Source organism: Eucalyptus grandis, chromosome 9 (assembly GCF_016545825.1).
Source record: "Eucalyptus grandis isolate ANBG69807.140 chromosome 9, ASM1654582v1, whole genome shotgun sequence".
Classification (NCBI taxonomy): domain Eukaryota; kingdom Viridiplantae; phylum Streptophyta; class Magnoliopsida; order Myrtales; family Myrtaceae; genus Eucalyptus; species Eucalyptus grandis.
The window spans coordinates 1164088-1180270 of NC_052620.1; the positions used below are offsets into that span (position 1 = coordinate 1164088).

Genomic DNA, 16183 nt, shown 5'->3' on the forward strand with positions numbered 1-16183 from the left:
CCAAGACGCATAAGCAGGATCTGTTGCAATTGGCTTTTTTATTTCTCCATTAACAAACAACATCTTGTTCTTGGCGGAAAGGGCAATCTCCATGGCACGAGACTAATTGTTGTAATTGTCACCCGTAAGGATGAGTTATCAGAATGATGCAAAAAATAAGGACCACCTACCTGCTCATGTGCAGGAACGGTGGCTGAAGAGTTTTGAAGAGTTTTGAGACTCGGTTGCCATGAATACTTGCGGCCAAAAGAGCGGCTGTTGGCTTTGAGTTTATCTCAAAGAAGTCGTCTGGACGATGGACTGAACTGAAATTTGCTGGAAAGAAACCTGTAGGCGACTTGCCTGAGAATAATTACCTGCACGCTTCGAATGATTACTTGCCTGAGTTTAGCGAGAAAACTGGCCTGCTCGCCTAGGCGGGGAAATCTGGAGCGGTGATGGCGAGGACAGTGAAGCACGTGTCGCCGCACGAGTTCGTCAACGCCTACGCGGCTCACCTCAAGAGATCCGGCAAGATTGAATTACCTCACTGGACTGACATTGTGAAGACTGCCAGATGTTGATCCAAGGGAGACGTGAGAGACGGGCGTAGGTGCTTTCCTCAGAATTTATGGGGGGAGCAAAATTTTATATCAGAATTTATGGCGTTGATGTTGATCCAAGGGGTGGAAGGAGAATTACATCAACTGATCAACGAGGAGAATTACATCAACTGATCAACGAGATCTTGACCAAGTTGCCGGCCGAATTCTGGTGGCAACGGTAGAGGAGCAGCGGAACATGGGAATTTTGTTGAAACGCAGCCGAAAGAAACCCTAGCGCTCGATTGGAGCCATTCCGTCGTAGCACGGCATCAATGCTCTGGCCTCAAGGGAGACGTGAGAGACGGGCTCCAAGAATCGCCGCTCTGATACCATGTAGAAATTGAGCGAACTCACTTGCATTGATGAAGTAATTTACAATGTATACATAGGGGTTTAGGGTTAAAGCAATACAATGACAATCATGCCCTTTAGTATAAACTCAATTTGCCAATAAATGTAAAGATCCACCTTCACTCTCCGTCCTCCACCATTTCCAATAATTCGACACTCTCCTCTCCGGCTGGTCGCTAAACCACAATTCCTCCTCCCCTCAGCCGAGGTCCTTCGCTAGAACAGTTTCCACTATTAATTATTGACTAACTCATCACACATCAAGTAGAACAATAAGTGAATCAGAATCCATAGAAAAGGCAAAGCTCTTATGATGCACCAAATCTGGCTTTAGGCTTCCGTCTAGTCTTCCTTGCTTTTTTATCAATGAGATCGGCCGACGCTATGAGATCAGCCGACGCAATGGAGGGTATATTATAATGCGTCAGAATTGTAGAGGTGGCAGTTTTCGCCTCACTATACTTGAATACAATTACCCTTTCCTTGTCCAAATCAAATCGTATGCTTAGGGCAGTGCAGTGCTCCACAAGCCTGTACAAATGCCTCAAATTTTGAATTTCAATTTCATTGACCTTCCTCACCTGCCAATAACAAAATGAGAGTAGTAGTTTATTACTCAAGTTTCACAAAAAAACAGAACAACTTCCTAGTGGAGAAAAAAGAAAAAGAAAAAAAACAGCGGCCATAACCCACTATGATCAGATGCATATTGGCTTAAAATAGATACCCAGAAGCAATTTGTAAGTTGGCCAGACTAAAAATTTACAGCATTGATTTTCTTCATAATGCTTGTTTTGATTTTCTTTTCTACCTTCATTTTTTCTAATTGGTCGGTACTATTAAAATGGCGAGATTGATTGTACGTGTTACAAAGAAATCACAACCGTTGAATTCTACCCTTCCAATTTCTTTAAGTGACCCCAGGAAATTTCCTCTGTTTTTTGAAACACAAATTCAATAATGAAATCCATCCACCTAGGATGCAGGTACCTGTAATTCTGCAAGATGTTCATACCCTGCATTGACGTCATCCCTCAGGACCTGTAGCAGTGAGCATTTGTTAGTAATTCAAATATAGACTTTAGATTTACCTCTCCAGTCTTCTTTCACGTCCTATAATAGTTTCAACAGATTGAGTTTTTAGGACATTAAAATAGTTTGAGATATCTGGCTATTCCCCCCACTGCCACCTCTTGCGTTTGATGAAAAGGAGCATGGTTACCAACTGATATCACATCTTGCAGTCACAATGACCAAGTATCAGACTGAAAGAAAGGCTTCTCATGTCACTTACATCATTCATTAAGTTCAGCATATACATCCCTCCTAGCTTTTAATCAAACACAGGTTCTCGATCATCCTATCTAACAAAAACTTACTGCTGATAAAAGAAGTCAACAGCCTCTAGTAGAATGTGGAAGAATACAAACCATCGAAATAATAACGATTTCTTGGCCAGCATTTCTTGGAAGTTCCTCCCGTGCAAGTTGACACAACCGCCGAGGCCACATTCTATACCGGTCAGCATATTCGTGAAGGTAGGATTGGGTGAGTGGAGTGAATATCAGACCCCCAAAAATGTAATAACTTGGATGCTTGTCAAACTGACGTACTGGAACTAAAGGTTGCAACTGCAAAATCCATTAATTTTCAAATGTTAACAACTGTAACAGTCTTCCTAAATTCTCTCTTTGCTGATGAGGCAAGCACATTGTTATGACTAATGTGGAAACTACAACGAAATTGGGGTTAATTCCAAAAAAAAAAAACACCAACTTTAGGTCGATGGACAAATCTGGCCCAAACTTTTTTTTGTCTCGTAAAAAAGCACCAACTTAGGTCAATGGACAAATTTGGCCCAAACTCTTTTTTATCTCATAAAAAAGCACAAATTTTAGGTCGAGTGACAATTTTGGCCCAAATTTTTTTTGTTTGGAAAACAAATCATCAACTTTCACTTAAATCCTAAATCTGGCCACCCTTAACTTATATTCATTGATTGTCCTTAATCCATGTGCACTTGTTGGCTAACATCATCTATTTTCTTCTTGTTTGAGCCATAGCTTGAAGAATAACAGTGAAACTATGCCATCTCATATACTTCACTAGCAAGTAAAAAAATCTCCCGATTGAATTTCTCTCGCTAGACTTTATTGTTTTGTTGTAATATGAAACTGTAGATCATCGTTTATCAAGAGAAACCATGGATGAGATCCACCAACCTCACAGCTAGAACCTTTTCTCTTGAAATAAGGTTAACTTCAAATAGAAAGTTAATGGTAAGGGTTAGATTTTGGATAAGAGTGAAAGTTTGTTATTTTTTATGAGACAAAACAAAAATGGGGTCGAATTGTCACTTAACCTAAAGTTTGTATTTTTTACGAGACAAAAAAAAGTTCGGGCCAGATTTGTCCCTTAACCTAAAGTTTGTGCTTTTTCATGAGACAAAAAAAAGTTTTGGCCAGATTTGTCCATCGACCTAAAGTTGATGTTTTTTTATGGAATTAGCCCAACGAAATTGAAACTAAGAAAAATAAAAGAACACACAAATTTACATGGAAAACCTTGCCGGAAAAATCACGGGAAATGAGAAGTAAAATCCGCTATAGAAAATTCAAGAATTACAAAAGATGGCTCAAAAACCTCAAGACTTTTGCTGTCTCTACTTCTAAACCCAATCATTTAAGAAGAACAATATTTATACTGCTCCGGTGTTGGTAGCGAGAGGGCTTGGGTGAACCTCCATTTATTTTTCTCAAGTCGGTTCACCACAACTTTCGATTCAGGTATTAAAACTCAATTTGGGTTGAATACTTGAAACAGAATTCAAGACACACTCAACACACATATATACAAAAATCAATCAACATATACTTAGGACACAAACAGGTGGTAACCGTAGGCGCTACCGAGTACATCCTGTTGTGGAAACTCTCCGAGATGATTTTGAAAATTAACAAAAACTTTTCTTAATTAACTTATGATCCTGATCACAAGTTTTTCCAAGTGGTATTTCTGGAATAAATTATCGGACTTTATCAGGATTCATAGTCGCATTGAAGATCTATTTATCATATTTTTGATAATTAGAATCAACGTGATAAGGATTATGATCAGACACATTGAGGAGATCTAAAACTGTCGAGCAACGGCTGGTAAATTGGCATGGATTTCTTACTATATCTATTGATTATCTAGACGAAAAGAATAGCAAATATAATCTTTCTAAACATGAAGCATTGAGAATCTTGGATCAATCAATTGGAGATGAAACGTTCTTTCTTAACAAAGAACTCAACTTATGTGAAGCCAATCTGTTGTACGGGCAGCAGAATCAATGGGAGACTTCATTCTTGGCATTCTTGAGGCAATTGGATCTTCTAGTGTCATTCTAGTCCAATGGATTGATTGGATGAATGATCCTCAGAGGTTCTGTCCAACAATCAGCTTGGACACCGAGGAGTACTAAAGGAGGTTGTGATGTTGAAGGAAAATAAGAGAGATTTTTCAAAGTCTAAAATTCCATAGTTTCAAGAGAGCTTCGTCCTTGCACATTCATCTCTATGAGCTTAAATCTATAATCACTTAAAGGTTGTTGGAGTGTGAGATCAGAAGATTTGATCACGCTTGCTCGAGTCGAGAAGACTCAATTGTTGTAATCTCGATCGGTTCTTTAGTGAAATCCAACCGATACACTGTCAACGCGGGATAGTGGATGTACACTTATCACAAGCCAAACCATTATAATTGTTGTATGCATTTTTCTATCCCTTAAAATCCCTTAAACTCTTATTTATTTCTTGTGATAGATTATTGCACATTGGTAAGATCTGACCACTGCACATCTTGTTACCAGACGACGTCCATTTGCAATATTAAATTCGATTCTCTTTTAAATTCCGCATATTCACCTATTCACCCCCCCTCTAGGTGATAGTTCTAGCCCTAACACATCCATCATTGCTCCAAGCCATGCAGTTAGAATGGGCTCATGTAAAATGCAAAGAATGACAGAATTATCCCATCAGGGCGAGCCTTGGAGGGTAGCAAGTTATTTTGATCATTCTTATGCTCTACTTCAGTTAAGGATCGATGAAGTTAAATCCAAGAAGTCTCAAGTACTTCCGGACATATCATGAGGAGTATAAGGGAATTTTGCATTCTGATTGGAATAAAGTGGTGACTGAATATCCAATGTATTGCTCATTGCTCATTAAAAAAGAGGTTCTTCTGGAGCTTTGCCTGAGAAAGCGGAAATAAAAAAACTTGAGCTTGCTGCTCTCCAACATGCTCTGAGGAGTAATCCCTCTGAGAGTCTAACTGAGGAAGAACAGAAAATCAGACCTGAATTGGGGCATCTGCAGCAAGCTGAGGATGCTTTCTATAAACGAAAATCTAGAATTACCTGGCTAAAGCTTGGTGATCCAAATACTGGCTTTTCTCATTAGTTGGTGAAAGAGAGAACTTTGGGGAGTGCAATTAGATCTCCAGTGGCCAGTCATGGAAGTATCGTATTAGAAGCATGATGAAATTGTGGCAGAACCTGTGGGCTTTTATTAAGACTTACTGGGTGCTCCAGATGTTAATTGCTCCAGTGGAGTTATCTCTTAGCTGAAGAAATTGCTCGACTCTAACCTTTCTGACGATCTAAGGATCTCATGGGTGCTTCTATTACATTTGAGGAAATCCAAGCCTCTTTGGTCTGGCCCTGAATGGGTTTCCCTCTCATTTCTCTAAAGATTCTTGGCCTATCAATGGTAGGGATTTTAGGGCTGTTATACTTAGCTTCTTTCAGGGTAATCAATGGGTGAAAGCAGCTAAGTTTACTGGTATCACTTTGGTCCCTAAAGTCCACAATGCCTCTAGAACGGCTGATTATAAGCCTGTCTCCTGCTGGATGTTGTCGACAAATGCATAATTAATATCCTATGTTAATAAGAATTGACGAGCTTTCATCGAGGGTAGGAAAATCGCTGAGAATATCTTGCTTGCTCCTGAAGATGTTAAGCCCTATCACGAGAAAGAAGTTGTCTTCTAGAAGTGTTATAATGGAAGATCTTTAAAAAGTCTTTGCTTATGTGCATTGGCCTTTTTATTTCAACGTCATGGCTGCATTGGTTTTCCCTAAAAATTTTACATTACTTCTGCATGCTTCTGTTACTCTTTAGTGGTGGCCTTGAGGGTTATTTTCAAGGTGGTAAGGATCTCAGGCAAGGCAACCCAGAGTTTTCTTAAGGTGATTGAAGTGTTATGTAAGGCTGCTACGCGAGGAAAGCTGAAGTTTCATCCTTTGTGCTAAAAATCAAGATCACTCATCTTTGTTTTGCTGATGACATTTTGACACTAACTAATGGGTGTGTTGAGGCTCCAAAGGAGACATTGGAAACGTTTCAGTGCTTCTATAACCTTTCAAGGTTAAAGTCGAACACAATGAAAACTGCAATGTCCACTTCTGGAGTCTCTGAAGCTAATCTGGGGGAGATGGTCCAGCTGAGTGGTTTTAAAAGAGCTTCTCCACCTGTTAAGTATTTAGGGCTTCCTTTAATATCAGGGAAGCTATCTGAAGCTGATTGCAAAGCCTTAATTGAGAGACTTTTGAGTTGGTTAAGAAGCTGGACTGCTAGGAGGCTGTCTTTTGCTGGCAGGTTACAACTCGTAAGCTCAGTCCTATGTAGCATTGTCTCTTATTGGAACCTTATCTTTATTATGACCAAAAAGGTCATCGAAACAATAGAAAGGCGCTGTAATTCCTTTCTTCGAACTGGTACTGATGACAAGTTGAGAGGATTGAAAGTGCAATGGACTGGCCTACCGCAAGATCAGATGATTTGGTCTTGATTCAATCATCTTTGTGTGACTCTATCTACCAACTCAAGACAGCCTGACAATGTCCACTAGACTATTGTATCTTCAAAGAAGCAAAGAAAGTGGAGGGCACGCTAATTTGATTCTCCACGAATCCACCAAAGCATAGCTTCATATGCTGACTGATCATTTTGAACGCACACCATCCACAAAGGATAGGATGAGAAAGTGGTTTTCTTTTATGAAATTTGCATTATGATAAATGGGTCACAAATGAGTTAAATGGATCAATTTGGGTCGGACCATTTATGACCCGACCCAAATCGAACCCGATCCGCCCTTTGACAGGTCTACTCTTAGCCAATCAAAGAAACCAAATCTCCATCCTCAACACAGAATCACCAATCCACAAGATGAATTAGGGGATCATCAATCCGCCTGCTATTTTCTCACTGTAGATTGTCTAAGGTGAACAAACTTTTAACTCTTCTAATTTGGCTTTACATGTTAGTATATATTAAACTTTCTTTGCCATTCATGAACAGTACCTACTCACAAATATATGGTATCATGCAAACATAACTAAGACATTAATCTGAAAGAAGAAAAAAAGTCAGAATGACTTACTGGTCGGAGGGTTATTTTGACTTTACACTCTCTTTCCTTCCGAAGAACTTTGATTAAGGCCACTTCATTGGGCTTCTTCATGGATGCCAACTGATCAAAGGCAATGCGCGCTCTGTGCCGGAAAGTAACTGCAATATGCATCGCATAAAAAATACTCAAAAGCAAAGCCATTAGAAAAGCCCAGTGTCACAAAGACGAAAAGCCAGGTACACGCGTCTCACTAGTACAAACTCAGAGATTGAAATCAGTGAGATGCCAAAGGGGAAAAAAAAAAGGCATGGCCCATTGAGGGTGGACATGAGTAAAGCCAGCGTGGTTATGAAATTAGTACTATCCATGTATTTTGACTAGCACGAATTATATTAACACGAAGATATTCACTGCTATTACTCTGATGGTAAACTACGGCTCAATGCTACAATTGTATGAAGATACCTGTTCCGTCATTTGCCACAGGCACGCCATCAAATTCAAGGATTATATCATCCTTCTTGAGGAACCTATAAGCATCTGAAAGAAGGTTGATGCTGCTTACAAGAACTCCAGTCATTTCTGGACGCATCCCGAAGTAGTCTCTCAGATGAGAATTTTCAATTGGCTGCCATGACAAGCCAAGGGAGCAAACTCCTGTGTATTTTCCACTTTCGTCGACACCAGATATGAAGCATTCGATTACTGGAACCGGAACTATGCATCTGCAAACCGCGGTTAAAAAATTAGTGGAGAACTAAGAGAAATAATTTATGAGTCACAAGAAAAAATACCTCCGAAATAGTGATCACAACTTCTTAGCAATTCCAACCACCTATATTCAGTATTTTGGCTACTAGAAGGATGGTGACTTCAAAACCAATCCAAGATAGAAAGAGCTATCTTTTAAACACTCACATGTTCAGTATATAAAAATGTGATCTTTAATTATATGTACTCATTCTATGGCATATAATGATGATGATCTGCATGAAGTACTCTTAGCGATATAGTTCTGTGACGGCAATTAAAAGAAAAGGAATTCATTAAGTATCCACATTATACCTTTCTAGGTACACAACCATGCATTTGAAGCTAGAAGGAGTGCAACAGCAAAGGCAACTCTATGAGGCAGATCCAAACACTCAGGTATATGATAAGAAGCTCATGCTAAGAAGTTGCACTATCCTTAATATTGCAACTGAACATTTTGCTTAAATGAAGTCCGAGAAGGGGCTTCTTGGGCAGAACAGAAGCCACAGGAACAGTGGCAAGATACAAGAAGGTCGATGATTTGCTGTTGAGGTGATAGCTTTCTCCATCCATGAAACAGGACAGATATGCACATGATCGTGTGAAGATAGAATATAGCATGAATCAACAACTCAAGCACATTTTCTTACCAAAAAAAAAAAAAAATTTTTTTTTTTGTTTGGAAAACAAATCATCAACTTTCACTTAAATCCTAAATCTGGCCACCCTTAACTTATATTCATTGATTGTCCTTAATCCATGTGCACTTGTTGGCTAACATCATCTATTTTCTTCTTGTTTGAGCCATAGCTTGAAGAATAATAGTGAAACTATGCCATCTCATATACTTCACTAGCAAGTAAAAAATCTCCCGATTGAATTTCTCTCGCTAGACTTTATTGTTTTGTTGTAATATGAAACGCAGATCATCGTTTATCAAGAGAAACCATGGATGAGATCCACCAACCTCACAGCTAGAACCTTTTCTCTTGAAATAAGGTTAACTTCAAATAGAAAGTTAATGGTAAGGGTTAGATTTTGGATAAGAGTGAAAGTTTGTTATTTTTTATGAGACAAAACAAAAATGGGGTCAGAATTGTCACTTAACCTAAAGTTTGTATTTTTTTACGAGACAAAAAAAAGTTCGGGCCAGATTTGTCCCTTAACCTAAAGTTTGTGCTTTTTCATGAGACAAAAAAAAGTTTTGGCCAGATTTGTCCATCGACCTAAAGTTGATGTTTTTTTTATGGAATTAGCCCAACGAAATTGAAACTAAAAAAAAATAAAAGAACACACAAATTTACATGGAAAACCTTGCCGGAAAAATCACGGGAAATGAGAAGTAAAATCCGCTATAGAAAATTCAAGAATTACAAAAGATGGCTCAAAAACCTCAAGACTTTTGCTGTCTCTACTTCTAAACCCAATCATTTGAGAAGAACAATATTTATACTGCTCCAGTGTTGGTAGCAGAGGGCTTGGGTGAACCTCCATTTATTTTTTCTCAAGTCGGTTCACCACAACTTTCGATTCAGGTATTAAAACTCAATTTGGGTTGAATACTTGAAACAGAATTCAAGACACACTCAACACACATATATACAAAAATCAATCAACATATACTTAGGACACAAACAGGTGGTAACTGTAGGCGCTACTGAGTACATCCTGTTGTGGAAACTCTCCGAGATGATTTTGAAAATTAACAAAAACTTTTCTTAATTAACTTATGATCCTGATCACAAGTTTTTCCAAGTGGTATTTCTGGAATAAATTATCGGACTTTATCAGGATTCATAGTCGCATTGAAGATCTATTTATCATATTTTTGATAATTAGAATCAACGTGATAAGGATTATGATCAGACACATTGAGGAGATCTAAAACTGTCGAGCAACGGCTGGTAAATTGGCATGGATTTCTTACTATATCTATTGATTATCTAGACGAAAAGAATAGCAAATATAATCTTTCTAAACATGAAGCATTGAGAATCTTGGATCAATCAATTGGAGATGAAACGTTCTTTCTTAACAAAGAACTCAACTTATGTGAAGCCAATCTGTTGTACGGGCAGCAGAATCAATGGGAGACTTCATTCTTGGCATTCTTGAGGCAATTGGATCTTCTAGTGTCATTCTAGTCCAATGGATTGATTGGATGAATGATCCTCAGAGGTTCTGTCCAACAATCAGCTTGGACACCGAGGAGTACTAAAGGAGGTTGTGATGTTGAAGGAAAATAAGAGAGATTTTCAAAGTCTAAAATTCCATAGTTTCAAGAGAGCTTCGTCCTTGCACATTCATCTCTATGAGCTTAAATCTATAATCACTTAAAGGTTGTTGGAGTGTGAGATCAGAAGATTTGATCACGCTTGCTCGAGTCGAGAAGACTCAATTGTTGTAATCTCTGATCGGTTCTTTAGTGAAATCCAACCGATACACTGTCAACGCGGGATAGTGGATGTACACTTATCACAAGCCAAACCATTATAATTGTTGTATGCATTTTTCTATCCCTTAAAATCCCTTAAACTCTTATTTATTTCTTGTGATAGATTATTGCACATTGGTAAGATCTGACCACTGCACATCTTGTTACCAGAGGACGTCCATTTGCAATATTAAATTCGATTCTCTTTTAAATTCCGCATATTCACCTATTCACCCCTCCTCTAAGTGATAGTTCTAGCCCTAACACATCCATCATTGCTCCAAGCCATGCAGTTAGAATGGGCTCATGTAAAATGCAAAGAATGACAGAATTATCCCATCAGGGCGAGCCTTGGAGGGTAGCAAGTTATTTTGATCATTCTTATGCTCTACTTCAGTTAAGGATCGATGAAGTTAAATCCAAGAAGTCTCAAGTACTTCCGGACATATCATGAGGAGTATAAGGGAATTTTGCATTCTGATTGGAATACAGTGGTGACTGAATATCCAATGTATTGCTCATTGCTCATTAAAAAAGAGGTTCTTCTGGTGCTTTGCCTGAGAAAGCGGAAATAAAAAAACTTGAGCTTGCTGCTCTCCAACATGCTCTGAGGAGTAATCCCTCTGAGAGTCTAACTGAGGAAGAACAGAAAATCAGACCTGAATTGGGGCATCTGCAGCAAGCTGAGGATGCTTTCTATAAACGAAAATCTAGAATTACCTGGCTAAAGCTTGGTGATCCAAATACCGGCTTTTCTCATTAGTTGGTGAAAGAGAGAACTTTGGGGAGTGCAATTAGATCTCCAGTGGCCAGTCATGGAAGTATCGTATTAGAAGCATGATGAAATTGTGGCGGAACCTGCGGGCTTTTATTAAGACTTACTGGGTGCTCCAGATGTTAATTGCTCCAGTGGAGTTATCTCTTAGCTGAAGAAATTGCTCGACTCTAACCTTTCTGACGATCTAAGGATCTCATGGGTGCTTCTATTACATTTGAGGAAATCCAAGCCTCTTTGGTCTGGCCCTGAATGGGTTTCCCTCTCATTTCTCTAAAGATTCTTGGCCTATCAATGGTAGGGATTTTAGGGCTGTTATACTTAGCTTCCTTCAGGGTAATCAATGGGTGAAAGCAGCTAAGTTTACTGGTATCACTTTGGTCCCTAAAGTCCACAATGCCTCTAGAACGGCTGATTATAAGCCTGTCTCCTGCTGGATGTTGTCGACAAATGCATAATTAATATCCTATGTTAATAAGAATTGACGAGCTTTCATCGAGGGTAGGAAAATCGCTGAGAATATCTTGCTTGCTCCTGAAGATGTTAAGCCCTATCACGAGAAAGAAGTTGTCTTCTAGAAGTGTTATAATGGAAGATCTTTAAAAAGTCTTTGCTTATGTGCATTGGCCTTTTTATTTCAACGTCATGGCTGCATTGGTTTTCCCTAAAAATTTTACATTACTTCTGCATGCTTCTCTGTTACTCTTTAGTGGTGGCCTTGAGGGTTATTTTCAAGGTGGTAAGGATCTCAGGCAAGGCAACCCAGAGTTTTCTTAAGGTGATTGAAGTGTTATGTAAGGCTGCTACGCGAGGAAAGCTGAAGTTTCATCCTTTGTGCTAAAAATCAAGATCACTCATCTTTGTTTTGCTGATGACATTTTGACACTAACTAATGGGTGTGTTGAGGCTCCAAAGGAGACATTGGAAACGTTTCAGTGCTTCTATAACCTTTCAAGGTTAAAGTCGAACACAATGAAAACTGCAATGTCCACTTCTGGAGTCTCTGAAGCTAATCTGGGGGAGATGGTCCAGCTGAGTGGTTTTAAAAGAGCTTCTCCACCTGTTAAGTATTTAGGGCTTCCTTTAATATCAGGGAAGCTATCTGAAGCTGATTGCAAAGCCTTAATTGAGAGACTTTTGAGTTGGTTAAGAAGCTGGACTGCTAGGAGGCTGTCTTTTGCTGGCAGGTTACAACTCGTAAGCTCAGTCCTATGTAGCATTGTCTCTTATTGGAACCTTATCTTTATTATGACCAAAAAAGGTCATCGAAACAATAGAAAGGCGCTGTAATTCCTTTCTTCGAACTGGTACTGATGACAAGTTGAGAGGATTGAAAGTGCAATGGACTGGCCTACCGCAAGATCAGATGATTTGGTCTTGATTCAATCATCTTTGTGTGACTCTATCTACCAACTCAAGACAGCCTGACAATGTCCACTAGACTATTGTATCTTCAAAGAAGCAAAGAAAGTGGAGGGCACGCTAATTTGATTCTCCACGAATCCACCAAAGCATAGCTTCATATGCTGACTGATCATTTTGAACACACACCATCCACAAAGGATAGGATGAGAAAGTGGTTTTCTTTTATGAAATTTGCATTATGATAAATGGGTCACAAATGAGTTAAATGGATCAATTTGGGTCGGACCATTTATGACCCGACCCAAATCGAACCCGATCCGCCCTTTGACAGGTCTACTCTTAGCCAATCAAAGAAACCAAATCTCCATCCTCAACACAGAATCACCAATCCACAAGATGAATTAGGGGATCATCAATCCGCCTGCTATTTTCTCACTGTAGAATTGTCTAAGGTGAACAAACTTTTAACTCTTCTAATTTGGCTTTACATGTTAGTATATATTAAACTTTCTTTGCCATTCATGAACAGTACCTTCTCACAAATATATGGTATCATGCAAACATAACTAAGACATTAATCTGAAAGAAGAAAAAAAGTCAGAATGACTTACTGGTCGGAGGGTTATTTTGACTTTACACTCTCTTTCCTTCCGAAGAACTTTGATTAAGGCCACTTCATTGGGCTTCTTCAAGGATGCCAACTGATCAAAGGCAATGCGCTCTCTGTGCCGGAAAGTAACTGCAATATGCATCGCATAAAAGGAACACTATCTTAAAAAAAAAAAAAAAAAAAAAAACTCAAAAGCAAAGCCATTAGAAAAGCCCAGTGTCACAAAGACGAAAAGCCAGGTACACGCGTCTCACTAGTACAAACTCAGAGATTGAAATCAGTGAGATGCCAAAGGGGGAAAAAAAGGCATGGCCCATTGAGGGTGGACATGAGTAAAGCCAGCGTGGTTATGAAATTAGTACTATCCATGTATTTTGACTAGCACGAATTATATTAACACGAAGATATTCACTGCTATTACTCTGATGGTAAACTACGGCTCAATGCTACAATTGTATGAAGATACCTGTTCCGTCATTTGCCACAGGCACGCCATCAAATTCAAGGATTATATCATCCTTCTTGAGGAACCTATAAGCATCTGAAAGAAGGTTGATGCTGCTTACAAGAACTCCAGTCATTTCTGGACGCATCCCGAAGTAGTCTCTCAGATGAGAATTTTCAATTGGCTGGCATGACAAGCCAACGGAGCAAACTCCTGTGTATTTTCCACTTTCGTCGACACCAGATATGAAGCATTCGATTACTGGAACCGGAACTATGCATCTGCAAACCGCGGTTAAAAAATTAGTGGAGAACTAAGAGAAATAATTTATGAGTCACAAGAAAAAATACCTCCGAAATAGTGATCACAACTTCTTAGCAATTCCAACCACCTATATTCAGTATTTTGGCTACTAGAAGGATGGTGACTTCAAAACCAATCCAAGATAGAAAGAGCTATCTTTTAAACACTCACATGTTCAGTATATAAAAATGTGATCTTTAACTATATGTACTCATTCTATGGCATATAATGATGATGATCTGCATGAAGTACTCTTAGCGATATAGTTCTGTGACGGCAATTAAAAGAAAAGGAATTCATTAAGTATCCACATTATACCTTTCTAGGTACACAACCATGCATTTGAAGCTAGAAGGAGTGCAACAGCAAAGGCAACTCTATGAGGCAGATCCAAACACTCAGGTATATGATAAGAAGCTCATGCTAAGAAGTTGCACTATCCTTAATATTGCAACTGAACATTTTGCTTAAATGAAGTCCGAGAAGGGGCTTCTTGGGCAGAACAGAAGCCACAGGAACAGTGGCAAGATACAAGAAGGTCGATGATTTGCTGTTGAGGTGATAGCTTTCTCCATCCATGAAACAGGACAGATATGCACATGATCGTGTGAAGATAGAATATAGCATGAATCAACAACTCAAGCACATTTTCTTACCAAAAAAAAAAAAAAAAAAACAACTCAAGCACATTTTGACTAGGATTCTCGATGCATGCTAGATAACAATCAAATCGGACAAATAGGAATGAACAGTTTGAGTAAATACATCCATCGATAAGCAAACGGCTGATTCTACTCAACTTAGATTGACAGTATCTAGGGGAAAGTCCAAAAAGAAATTATTCATGTACGATGGCTCTACACGGAACACAAAGCGAGTCGATTGGAATTCAACAAGATAAAAAGGTTCAGCATAATTTTTAAGCTCTTAAGTGTATGAGGAAGTTGTAACGGAATAAATGCCCACATGAGAAAAGGGGGGAATAAAGCAAGGTCAGTGACCAATGTTCTCATCATAAAAAGAAGAGGAGAACGCACCCAATATTCTCAGAACTCTGGAAAGCTACACCAACAACTTTAACACCGATGAGAGCAGGCCCCCCACTATATCCCGGGTTTATAGCTGCCTTAATTTGGATTGCAAGAAGTTGAGTCGCACCATGCGCATATTGAGTAGGCTCAACTCTGGAGACAAGGCCTTTGGTCATGGAAATAACGTCCCCACCTACAGCGAGGTAAGAGCTAACTCGTTACTCACTAATGGTGTAATGTGTAATATAGGTTGGGAATTGAGCAGCGAGTACCTTCAGGATACCCAACCACAGCTATTTCATCTTGTAGGAATGGAATGCCTCCAAGCTCCAGGAAACGCATGCCCGCCCAGAATTGTTGGCTGTCCACCTTTAGAATGGCCAAGTCACATTCATGAGCAGCAGAAAGGACACGGGCCTTATACTTGGTAGCCGACCCAGGCTTTCGAACTTGAACGAACGCTTGGTCTGCAACTACATGAGCGCTGGTGATAATTCTTTTCCCAGGAAAGGCAAATCCTTTGGGTTCAGACAGCAGGGGAATAGATTAGATTTGCAGGGGTGAAAGAAAACAAGGGTCAAACAGGAACCAAGAGGAAGGGGGTACCCACCGGAACCCCAAGCCTTGCGAGGGAGCTTGTTCTGCCAGGGAAGTAAGTAGTCGGGGCTGCTGGAGACGGTGAAAATCTTGACCACCGAGTCTAATGCTGTTTTTTCCATCTCCGACTCTCTCGTCTCCACGGGAGATGCTCGAGAGGGCGGGCGAGGGAGGAATCCGACCCAAATTGGAACTGGAAGCGGAGGCGACACGAAAAGCGAAATCGTAATCTTTGGGAAGGGAAGGAAAAGGTTAAGGACTTCCTCCTCGGATAGTAAGGATCGCCGTGGGGCATAGGTGGTTTTAGAAATTGGGGAGGCATCTTCAACAGGTCCAGAAATTACCACCTGCGCCGAAGGTGGAGTTCTTTTTCTCTTCTTTTTTTTTTTTGTTTTTGTTTTTGTCAAAGGTTGAAGAAGGGTACACGGCGGTCGGACATTGATAAGCCGTCCCCGCCCGTCGGAGATTCCCTTCCCCACCGAGGGGGCGGGGGCGCGTGGGGATTCTGGAGAGAGATGCTTTAATTGTTGTTA

The 16183-nt window shown here is 39.7% G+C and overlaps 2 protein-coding genes across 3 annotated transcripts; both read right to left on the minus strand.

Moving 5' to 3' along the window:
* Window positions 1–916: 916 nt before the first annotated feature.
* Window positions 917–8396, minus strand: LOC104420090 (protease Do-like 10, mitochondrial). Its single transcript, XM_039301588.1, has 5 exons — window positions 7803–8396; window positions 7368–7495; window positions 2366–2566; window positions 1926–1976; window positions 917–1516 (listed from the first exon to the last, which is right to left on the minus strand). The coding sequence occupies exons 1-5, from the start codon at window positions 7927–7929 to the stop codon at window positions 1244–1246; spliced, it is 780 nt and encodes a 259-aa protein (XP_039157522.1). The 5' UTR covers window positions 7930–8396; the 3' UTR covers window positions 917–1243.
* A 4408-nt stretch (window positions 8397–12804) lies between these two features.
* LOC108955382 (protease Do-like 10, mitochondrial) lies at window positions 12805–16143 on the minus strand. Of its 2 annotated transcripts, none has more exons than XM_018863105.2 (5): window positions 15664–16143; window positions 15326–15520; window positions 15060–15246; window positions 13741–14000; window positions 12805–13403 (listed from the first exon to the last, which is right to left on the minus strand). In XM_018863105.2, exons 1-5 carry the CDS (start codon window positions 15770–15772, stop codon window positions 13231–13233), a joined length of 924 nt encoding a protein of 307 aa, XP_018718650.2. In that variant the 5' UTR covers window positions 15773–16143; the 3' UTR covers window positions 12805–13230. The 2 variants fall into 2 exon arrangements, with proteins under 2 accessions (XP_018718650.2, XP_018718649.2); XM_018863104.2 differs by having other exon boundaries at window positions 12810–13403; window positions 15326–15571; window positions 15664–16140.
* Window positions 16144–16183: the final 40 nt, after the last annotated feature.